Genomic DNA, 11368 nt, shown 5'->3' on the forward strand with positions numbered 1-11368 from the left:
TGTTGGCGGGAATGTAAATTGGCATCACCACTATGAAAAACAGTATGGCTATTCCTCAAAAAATTAAAAATAGAACTACCATATGATTCAGCAATTTCACTTCTGAGTATCCAAAGAAAATGAAAATGCTAATTCGAAAAGTTGTATGTGGGAGTTCCCGTCGTGGCGCAGCAGAAGTGAATCCAACTAGGAACCATGAGGTTTCGGGTTCAATCCCTGACCTCGCTCTCCAGCGTTGCCGTGAGCTGTGGTGTAGGTCACAGACTCAGCTTGGATCCCAAGTTGCTGTGGCTGTAGTATAGGCCAGCAGCTATAGCTCACATTTAACCCCTAGCCTGGGAACCTCCATATGCCATGGGTGCAGCCCTAAAAAGATGAAAGACCAAAAAAAAAAAAAAAAAAGATTTAAAGAGCCACATGCAGCTAGTGGCTGCTGTACTAGACAGCACAGGTCTGAATGGGGAGAGAGTTGTAAAAGCAGGTGACCGAATAACATAGAGGGACTGGTGGAGTAGAGAGGGACAAAAAATGGGCCACTTGAGTGTCTGGGGAAAGAAGGTTTCCAGGGGTAAGCACCAGGAGGCGAGGGCATTTGCGATGGATGTTAAAGCACTAGGGGTATATCAACAGGTGTGTACGAGAGAGTGAATTTTAAAAGTAAGACTTTTGCCTGTCCTGGGTACCAGATACAGACCCCCCCCCCCCCCCGGGTAAACAATCTGAGTAAGCACTGAGAGATTTGGAAAGGAAGGCAAGGACTAAACTGTGCAGGGCGGGAGTGTCAGGCCGAGAAGGAGGCAGTGCTTATTCTGTTGGGTTATTGAATGAACTCAGACCATGCAAGTCAGGCCCAAGGCATTGGGACCACAGTAAGCTTTCAATACCTGGTAGCAGTTATGGGCAGTGGAGAGTCATTGGAGGCACTTGCATGGTTCTGTTTACTGTTCAATTTGGGAATATTGCCATCTTAGCAATATAAATCTTCTGGTCCATTAATGTGGTGTGTTCTTACATTGATTCAGGTCTCTGTTATTTTATTTTATTAATTTTTTTTTCTTTTCTGGGGCACACCCGCAGCATATGGAGGTTCCCAGGCTAGGGGTCGAATCGAACCTGTAGCCGTTGGCCCACACCACAGCCACAGCCACAGCCATGCCAGATCCGTAACCCACTGGGCCATGCCAGGTAGGGATCGAACTCGCATCCTTCTGGATACCAGCTGGGTTCCTTACCACTGAGCCACGATAGGAACTCCTATTCAAGTATCCTCTAATGTGCAATGCCGTTTTATAGTTTTCAGTGTGTAAGGCTTTACTTCTTTTTATTAAATTTATTCCCAAGTATTTCTATGTTGTCAATGGAATTATTGTCAGTTTCAGTTTGGGATTGTTTATTGCTAGTGTATAGAAACACAGCTGGATTTTTGTAGATTGATCTTAAACCCTGCGATCTGGCTAAACTCATTTATGTGTTCTCATAGTATTTTGTGGATTCCTTAGGATTTTCTACATACAATATTGTGTCATCTGCAAATATAGTTTTTTTTAATTTATAGTTGATTTACAATGTTTCAATTTCTGTTGTACAGCAAAGTGACCCAATCGCACACAGTTCCCTGTGCTGTACAGTAAGGCCCCACTGCCTGTCCACTCCAAGTATAAGTTTGCTTTCAAAATCCCTGACCTGCCCGTCCATCCCCCCCTGCTCCCCACTTCTCCACCACCCCCACCTCAGGAACCACAAATGAGCACTCCTTGCTCGTGATCTGTTTCATTTTTGCAGATAGGATCATCTGTGCCCAAATAGATTTGCTGCTTCTTTTCCAATGTGGTGCCTTTTCTTGCTTATTTGTTCTGGCTGCGACCTCCAGGACAGTGTGGGTGAAAGTGGACACTTCCTTGCCTTGCTCCTGTTCCGAGGGAGAATAAGTGTCTTTAATGATTAAGTATGTTAGTTTGCCTTCCATGTCTTTTCAGACCTTTTAAGATTATGTTTCCTTTTTAATATCTTTTAATATTATACGTGGCAACAGCAAACTCAAACAATACGAGATGTAAAGAAGGAAACAAAAACTGCCCCAAATCCCATTGCCCCCAGATGCTCCCAGGCCTTTTCAATGTCTGTGGGGGTGGGGGGGGAATACAGGTAACTTTATAGAAACATGACCTCTTTTGTCACTAGGCTTTGTCTCCTCAATATTGTGTCATAGCCATCTTTCCAGGCCTGGAACCAAAGATTCACATTATCCCTGTGCAGCTGCCCAGGTTCCACTAGAAAGCTGAGCCATTATTTATTGGAGCAACTCCCTTGTGATGAATGTTGGTTTCCTTTTTTTTTTTCCCCCCGCTATTATAAAAGAGACTGGTGAATATCCTCACATATCACTCCCAGCACTGTGTATTGTCACGCCTTCCTTTCCTTTGCTTTTCATGTTTGTCAGATGATCACTCTAGGTTTGGGGGTAGGGAACTGATGAGGCTTTAGGAGGCTAACGCTGGCAGTCCCAACTCACTGTGTGACTTTAGACAAATCCTCTTCCCTCTCTGAACCTCAGTTCCTTCATTTGTAAATTGAAGAGATTAGTTTAAATGACTGGTTAGCAAACCTGGCTGTGTATTGGGATCACCTGGGGAGTTTGAAAAACCATAGACACCTGAGCATCACAGACAGCGATTCTGATTTAATTAGTCTGAGGGATAGCCGGGTCTGTAGGGTTTTTAAGTCTTGAGACTAGATGATGTGGAGGTCCTTCCTGCTCACTTGTTCTAGAAGGTCTGCTGTGGACTTGAGAAGGTCTTGGTGGGAAGACCTGTCCCTGGCATCCAGCAGCCCTGGGTTTGAATCCCAGCTCCTTCACTCCTGGCTGTGACCCTTCTCCAAACTTCATTCCCCTCCTCCTGGAGGGGGTGGGGCAGGAAACTATTAAAATCCCCGCCCACCATTCAGGGTTTCTGCTAGTCCAGAAGGTTCAGGTCTTCACCGGGGAACAAGAGGTGACTGTTGTTCTCTTCTTGATCACAGAGCCAGCCCCTGGGCAACAAAGTGGAGATGGAGATCGTAAGCATGTTGGAAAAAAATGCAACGCTTCTCAAGTTCGGCTACCACTTCACCCAGCAGGGGCCCCGGCTGCGGGCATCCAACGCAATGATGAACAACAACGACCTCGGTGAGTGGCCATCAACCCCCTACCTGCCTGCCTGTCATTCTTTCCACCTGTCATGGGAAGGAGGGCAGGGAAAACGCCACGGCCGCCTTTCCCAGCGGAGTCCTCTTCTTGGGCCCAAGCCCCATCTTTACTCTGATCCCATTTCCCCCTTGCTTTCAGTGTGTGCATCTTGCCTCTTCTCCAGACCCCGCCCCAGGGTCTGGGGACTTGCAGGTGTCTTCCCCGCAGCCTCCTCAGCTCAGCACAGGGCTGGATCCAAGGCAGCCCCTCAGCATGTTAGCTTAGTGAAATGAAACAGGGGAGGCACAAAGCCAACCTTGAGGCTTTTCTTCTCCTGATATCCTTTTTTGGAACCCAGACTCCCCAAGGGCCAGATCCCAAAACCACCAATCAGCTTACTACCCATGCCCCAAGCCTAAGAGACTTCACGTTGCTATTAAAGTAGAGGTTGAAAATGTTGACTTTGTAGTAAACAGGTTACATTCCTTAATATCAGTTAAAGGCATAGTTTATACTTTTTTCAAAAAAGAAAAGAAAGAACATGTCACAGTCTTTCTTATGGGTAAACACCAAATAGAAATACATACAAGTCAGTTGAACGCAAAGGGAAAACAGCCACTGGCTTACTTCCAGATGCCAGTTGTTCTCAAGCTCTGTGGGTAGTTATTTACCCCATGTATTCCTCTGGCTGTGAAAGAATTTGATGGCGTGTCTGAAGAGGAATATATCGGATGAGGGAATAGGAAGAGAAGAGAAGGAAAACAAGAAAGGGAGTAGGTCTGCTAACCTAGTTAATCATCACAGTCAGCTGCGAGTTCCCGAGACTCCCCGAAGGAGGAAGGCAAGCCAAGCTCCATTATTCTTATTGCAGAAGAGAAGGAAGCACGGGAGTGTTTTTAAAAAGACAAAAGCCAGAGTTCCCATTGTGGTGCAGTGGTTAACGAATCTGACTAGGAACCATGAGGTTGCAGGTTCGATCCCTGGCCTTGCTCAGTGGGTTAAGGATCCGGTGTTGCCATGAGCTGTGGTGTAGGTTGCAGACGCGGCTCGGATCCCGCGTTGCTGTGGCTCTGGCATAGGCCGACAGCTACAGTTCCGATTCGACCCCTAGCCTGGGAACCTCCATATGCCGCGGGAGCAGCCCAAGAAAAGGCAAAAAGACCAAAAAAATAAATAAGTAAAAAGAAGAAAGCCTCTTTTTAGGATTGAATTATGAAAGACCTATGTTCCTAAAGGACAGTGTCTCCAGTGAGTGTTTCATCAAACTCAAGCCTGCTCTGTGTTTTCTTTTTGTTTGTTTCTAACACTCAGTAAAATGCAAGGAGCGTAATACTAAACGCACATCCCAAAAGTTGAGGTTATGTCACGTCCTGGTGATGAATCTGAGGCTGAGTTAATACAGGAAAAGCCTGGAAGAATGGGGGTGCGTGTGGGGGTGTGTATTAACGAGGCAGGTACTCACAGAACCTACGCATAGATGACCACAGAGTTACACCTGCAACACACGCTTTAGAATGAGGTACTTGGTTAAGCAAACACTTGTCAGAGTCCTATAGGGCACTCGGTTTGAAGGTATAGGTTTCGGCTCTTAAGGATATCATAGCCCAGAGGCTATTTATTCATTGTTGACTCCAGCTGCCACTTTTTTCTAGAGCAAACACAACGACAAAACCACACCAGGTATCCCAGTGTTGCCAAAGCTCGGCCTCCATCCACCGGTGCCGAATAGAAATGTGGAGACAGAGTTTGGGGGGAAGAAGCTTTTATCGTTTGGCCAAGTTAAAGGGAGACCACAGCATGTTAATGCCCTGAAGACGGAGCTCCCCTTTGGGAGAGAATAGGAAGTGGTCCTGTAGTTTTAGGAACAGAAAACAGGGCCACAGAGAAGGATCCAGCTTGCGTTCTCCTTCAAAGCTGATGTCAGGCCATCCTTGGCTGGGTGCTGGCGGTCCTTGAGGCTATTGCACCTTATTTCTGGAGGGCCTTCTTTCTGGAGTGAGTTACTTCCACTTGTTGGCATTTGAGTCCGCAGATCTTTGAGCAGATCTCTTCAACATCTTTGAGCAGAAGAGCTCAAAGATGATGTTGCGTGTAGCCCCTGAGGAGGAAATGCGGCCCAGCCCCGTGGCTGCGCTATTGTTTCCTGACTGTTCCTTCCTGGTCTCCGCATCACCTCCTTTCGCTGATGAGCAACTGTTTGAACCTGTCCTTTGGAACACAGGGAAGGTCACGGAGGCCGAATGAAGCCTGTTTCCTACAATAGAGAGATGGGGGGGGGGGGGTGCGCCCAAGAGCTCCGCAGGGTCCTGCTCGGTTTCACTGGTTTATCTGAAGTGTCCTTATTTGAAAGAAAACAAGAGCAAACACAAACCAAGAATAATTAATAGTAATAATGACGGTGTAACAGAGGCAACAGCTACACTGAACGGTTGAGGCAGGCCCGCAATCTAGACTCTTGCCCCAGCTGGAATCTGGCTGCAGAACCAGCACTTCAAAACCTCCAGTCCTATTCTGATAGGTGGTTACCGCATGCTTTTTCTCCCCACTTGGATGAAGCCTCTTCGGTGTTCCTCAATGCCTATCTCAGGGCTAATCCAGCTTTGGTCTTTCAGTGGCAAGAGAATTTGGAGAGCTGCTTTCTGAGGACAGAAGTTTCCAGATGACTAGAGATCAGAGGTGCTGTAGGGGGGCACTCCAGGATCAGCTGGAGACTAGACAGAATGGCCCTTGAGGGCTTGATGAGAGTCTGTGATTCCAAAATCCAGGCCTGCTTCCTATCAGCAAGGCCTTGCTGAGAGCCTAGTGCGCCAGAGCCAGACAGGACTTCAGCCTTCTCCCTCCAGTTATCTTATGGAGAAGCTGAGGCCTGGGAGGGCCTGCCTTTCTAGGCAGTGGCTCCATGTCACCCATTGTTAGTCACAGCAAGCACGTTGGGACCACCTTTTGTGGGCCCAGGACTGTGGAGGTGACATCAGGGGGTAGCAGAAAGCTAGTCCCTTGAATCAAGAACTTTTCCAACATTTTAGGGGAGAAGAGACTCAAAGTCATGCCCCCCAATTCAAGAAGGCTGCACACTATATCCAGACAAAGCAAGCAAATGATTTGTGAGGATGGAAGCCAGTTATGCCAAGCATCCCTGTGGTGGGGATGGGTTTGAGTCAGCCTTGAAAGGAAGAAGTAGGGAGTTCCCATCGTGGCTCATTGGAAATGAATCTGACTGGCATCCATGAGGATGCAGGTTCAATCCCTGGCCTTACTTGGTGGGTTTAAGGATCTGGCATTGCTAGGAGCTATGGAGATAGGCTGTGCGGGAGGTCAGGAGGCATTCCTGTGGGGCTGCTGGCAAAGGCAAGGTTGTGGGACCCAGGGTGCAGGAGAGGAGAGACAGAAATGTCCAAAAGGACTGGGGAACTATTACAGAGAGTTAGACATGGAAGGGAAAACAGAAACTCACAGAGAAGGGACGGAACAGCAGAGGTAACAGCATCGGTAAAGGTAGGATTGATAAACAGGTGTATGGGGTGAGCTTGGGATTGGGCTGGGTGGGTGTGGCAAGATGTGAGCCAAAGGCTTTTATTTAAGTTTTATTGAAGTATAGTTGACTTAGAGCTTTGTTAGTTTCAAGTGTACAGCAAAGTGAATCAGTTTATGTGTATATATATTTATATTTATATTTATATTTATATTTATATTTATATTTATATTTATATTTATATTTATATTTATATTATATATATTTCTCATTCTTTTCCAGATTCTTTTCCCATATAGTCTAATGCAGAGTATTAAGTAAATTTCCCTGTGCTTTACAGCAGGTCCTTGTTACTTATCAGTTACATATATAGTAGAATATATATGCCAGTCCTAACCTCCCCGCTTACCCCTGCCCCCAGCATTTCACCTATGGCAGCCATAAGTTTGGTTTTCGAGTCTGTTGCTGTGTTGTAAATGTATTTGTATTGCTTTTATTAGAGTCCACACATTGGTGCTGTAATATGATGTTTGTCTTTCTCTGTGTGGATTTACTTCACTTATGATAATCTCCAGGTCCACCCATGTTGCTGCAAATGGTATTCATTCTTTTTTTGTGGCTGATAATAATATCCCATTGTATATATGTACCACATCTTCTTTATCCATTCCTTTGTTGATGGACATTTAATTTGTTTCTGTGTCTTGGCTGTTGTAAATAGTACTGCAATGAACATTAGGGTGCACGTATATCTTTTCAAATTATGGTTTTCTCCGGATATATGCCAATACATGGGATTGCTGGATATGGTAGTTGGTAGATCTATACTTACGTGGTTTTTTTTGTTTGTTTGCTTGTTCTTTTGGCATTTTAGGGCCACACCCACAGCATATGGAGGTTTCCAGGCTAGGGGCTGAATCAGGGCTGTGGCTACCGGCCTACACCGCAGCCACAGCAACATGGCATCTGAGCAACCTACACTACAGCTCAAAGCAATGCTGGATCTTTAACCCACTGAGCAAGGCCAGGGATTGAACCCGCAACCTCATGGTTACTAGTCGGATTAATTTCAGCTGCACCACAATGGGAACTCCTATATTTAGTTTTTTATGGAAATTTCACACTGTTCTCCATAGTGGTTGCACCAATTTACATGCCCACCAACAGTGTAGGAGGGTTCCCTTTTCTCTACAACCTCTCCAGCATTTGTTTGTAGACTTTGTGATGATGGCCATTCTGACTTGTGTGGGGTGATACTTCACTGTATTTTTGATTTACATTTCTCTAATAATTAGTGAATAATTGAGCATCTTTTCATGTGCTTTTTGGCTATATGTGTATCTTCTTTGGAGAAATGCCTTTTAGATCATCTGACCATTTTTTGATTGAAGGAGATATTTGTCTATTTTGGAGATTAATGCCTTGTCCGTTGCTTTGTTTGCAAAGATTTTCTCCCATTTTCGCTTTTTTAATGGTTTCCTTTGCTGTGCAAAAGCACTTAAGTTTAATTCTGTCCTGTTTGTTTGTTTTTATTTTCATTACTCTGGGAGGTAGATCCAAAAAATTATTGCTACAATTTATGTCAAAGAGTGTTTGGCCTATATTTTCCTTTTAAGAGTTTTATAGTATCTGGTCTTACATTTGGGTCTTTAATCCATTTTGAGTTTATTTTTGTGGGTGGTGTAAGAGAATGTTACAATTTCATTCTTTTCCACGTAGCTGTCCAGTTTTCCCAGTACCACTTATTAAAGAGGCTGTCTTTTCTCCACTGTATATTCTTGCATCCTTTGTCAGATGAATTGACCATAAGTGCATGGGTTTATTGCTGAGCTTTCTATTTTGTTCCACTGATATATAATTCTGTTTTTGCTCCAGTATCATACTGTTTTAATGGCTGTAGCTTTATTGTATAGTCTGAAGTTGGGGACTGTGATTCCTCCAGTTCCATTTTTATTTCTCAAGATTGCTTAGAATCAAAGGCCTTTAATGCCAAGCTCAGGAGTTTGGTGATGAAAGCAAGTGGGAAGCAGGACTGTGACAGTTTCCTGGACAGGAATGACAAGTGAAGAAAGCAGGCCTCTGGTTACCCCAGGGAACTGTTTAGCTGTTCCCTTGGGGTTTCCCACAGAAGGAATTAGAGCAGAGGCTTCTGAGCAGCTGCATGTGACATTCAGAGTGCCTGTTGGTGAAGTGGGATTTCTAGCTTTTTAAAACCAAATTTATACCCATCTGCTAATTTAGATGAAAGAAATGCTCCTGATTCTGATAGTGCTTTAAGCATCCTCCTGCAAAAGAGAAATCCTGAATTTCTTTCCAGCAGAGTATTTTCATCATGCTCTTGATGCTCTGATGAAACAGACAAGCTTCCGTGTTTTCCAACTGTGTATGTTTGTCATAAAGTCCTCCTGCTGGCTCCTGCTCAGCCACTGTGGTTGTTAAGGCGTCTGCTTGCTGCAGCCTGGTGGGCCAGGGGCAAGCGCTGTGCAGAAGGGAGCAGGCCTCTCTGGCTTCCTTCTCACCCTGACCTGCCTCTGTGCTGGCTCCTGGCCCATGGCCTGGTCAGCAGGGCTGGGCTTTGGCGGCTTGTGAGGCAGGTAGGCTTCTTCTTGGGAGACATTTAGTTCCCTAGGCCAAGGGTCAGACAGGTGGCCTGCCTGGAACCATCCTGAGTGGTACATCTTGGGTCCTTCCCACCCTGTGCAATGGGCCCTTAACAGAGAGTGGGGCATCGGGGTGAAGGCGGTGTCAGGGAGGGGCCAAGGATCCCCACCTCTCTTTGCCCACGATGATACCTCAGATGACTCCTATCTCTGCACTATTTATAGCTGAGAGCCAAGCTGGCTCTCAAGTCCTGTAAATCTGCCACTGAAGCTCTCTCCACTTAATGAAATCTGAGTTGCAGCATCCAAGTTAAGACAGTTCCATGTGCTGGGGAGGGGAGTGGAGGGGGAGTAACATGTTTAAAAGCAGAAAACATCCCTTCTTGGGGAAATCACTTATACAGAAGACCTCTCTAACAGGCACCTGGAACTTGGCATACACAGCCCAAATCAATTTCATCCTCTTCCCCCTAAACATCTTGGGGAAAGGTGTTGCTTTCCTCAGCCATTCAAGCCAGCAATCTTCACCTCTGTCCATGTGCTGCCCCTAGCCCAGCCAGCTACTTCCTCACCATCCACCTCGCCCTGCCTCTTGCCCAGCCCTCAGCACAGTCATCAGGCATCTTGCAATGCCCTCCCACAGGCCCTCCGGTTCCTCTAGCTCCTCCAGGGCGGCATCTCATGCAGCGTCATCCCGAAGCTTGTCCCAGCATCTGCCTAGAACCCTGCTCTCAGGTTAAACTCCCTGACATGGCTTACAAGCCCTTAGGAATCGAAGCTGATACTTCCATGGTGCTTATTGTGTGCCAGGCACTGCTCTACATGCTTCAGCCTTACTAACTGCCATAATGTCACCAACAGCCAGGGGAGGCAGGTGCTGTTACCATCCCCATGCCACAGCCTAGAGACGTGGGTAAGATGACCCCTGTCCGTGGGCGAAAGTGGGACTGAACTGGCAGTCTGGCCCGGAACCTGTGCTCCCCACCTCCTGGGTGAGGCCCTGCCAGACTCAACTCTCAACACCCTGACAAGCCATCCTCCTGCCATATTAGTACCAACCAGTCCAGGTAGCTTGGGGGCCTCCTAGTGACCCAGGCAGAAGCCTCCCTTGAGAGGATTATTACTCCTAAAGCTTCCTGTACTTTCCCACCATCTACCCCTTTATCATTTTAAAATTCAGTGGGCAACTTAACCACCGACCTTGGAAGATGTGACCACTTCATCCATTGTGCCTCTCAGACTTGATGGAGATCTACCAGGGAACTTGCAGTATTTCATCAAATTTGATGTAGTTCTATCTTGGTCCCCCATTCATCTTTCTGATCCCTGTGCTTGGCACATCATAGGCACTCAGTAAGCGCTGAGGAATATAAATGAATATAAAATGCTCCCCAAAAGCAATATGGAGGTCTAAAGCCTGGTGGGAAGTGGAGGGAGCGCAAAACTTGGTTGGATTCCTTCCAGCTCTGACAACAGACAGTTGTCAGTTGTAATGATAAGCAATGCAGAGGAGTTTGCTTTGATGAAGTAAAAAAACAGGCTGATTTGAAGGATAGTGGGAGCGTTGGCTTCTGCTCCCAGTTGTGTCTCCTATTCACTGTGACTTGAGGCAAGTTACTTCCCTCTCTTGACCTCAGTTACCTTCATTTTTATTTTATTTTATGTCTTTTTAGGGCCGCACTTGCGGCACATGGAGGTTCCCAGGTTAGGGGATCTAATCAGAGCTGTTGCTGCCAGCCTACGCCAGAGCCACAGCAACGCCAGATCACAGCTCACTGCAACACCAGATGCTTAACCCTCTGAGCAAGGCCAGGGATCGAACCCGCAACCTCATGGTTCCTAGTTGGATTTGTTTCTGCTGCGCCACGACAGGAACTCCACCTTCATTTTTAAAATGGGGAAAATTAATTCCCGAGTAAGTGGATGCCTCTCCCTTCTCCCCATCCAGTCGCTGTAAAAGCCGATGCCAGGGGAACCCTGCACAGGCACAACCCAGCGTACATGAGGGCATGTAGGGGCATAAAGCACAGGATCCCTTTCTGTACCCTGGGCCATGGGCTGGGGACTCAGGTTCTTGTCCTGGCTCTTCTGCCCACTCTCAGGGACCCTGGCTCCCTTCTCTTCTCCAGG

General features: G+C 46.5%; 1 protein-coding gene across 1 annotated transcript in view; it reads left to right on the forward strand.

The window, feature by feature from the left end:
- The window catches only part of TMOD1 (tropomodulin 1), a 92092-nt gene that overhangs the window by 77494 nt on the left and 3230 nt on the right, over positions 1-11368 (forward strand). The window contains exon 9 of the mRNA XM_047768001.1: positions 3022-3166. Within this exon, the coding sequence (XP_047623957.1) occupies positions 3022-3166 (145 nt within the window). The remainder of the gene's footprint in view (positions 1-3021; positions 3167-11368) is intronic.

This window comes from Phacochoerus africanus, chromosome 2 (assembly GCF_016906955.1).
Source record: "Phacochoerus africanus isolate WHEZ1 chromosome 2, ROS_Pafr_v1, whole genome shotgun sequence".
Classification (NCBI taxonomy): domain Eukaryota; kingdom Metazoa; phylum Chordata; class Mammalia; order Artiodactyla; family Suidae; genus Phacochoerus; species Phacochoerus africanus.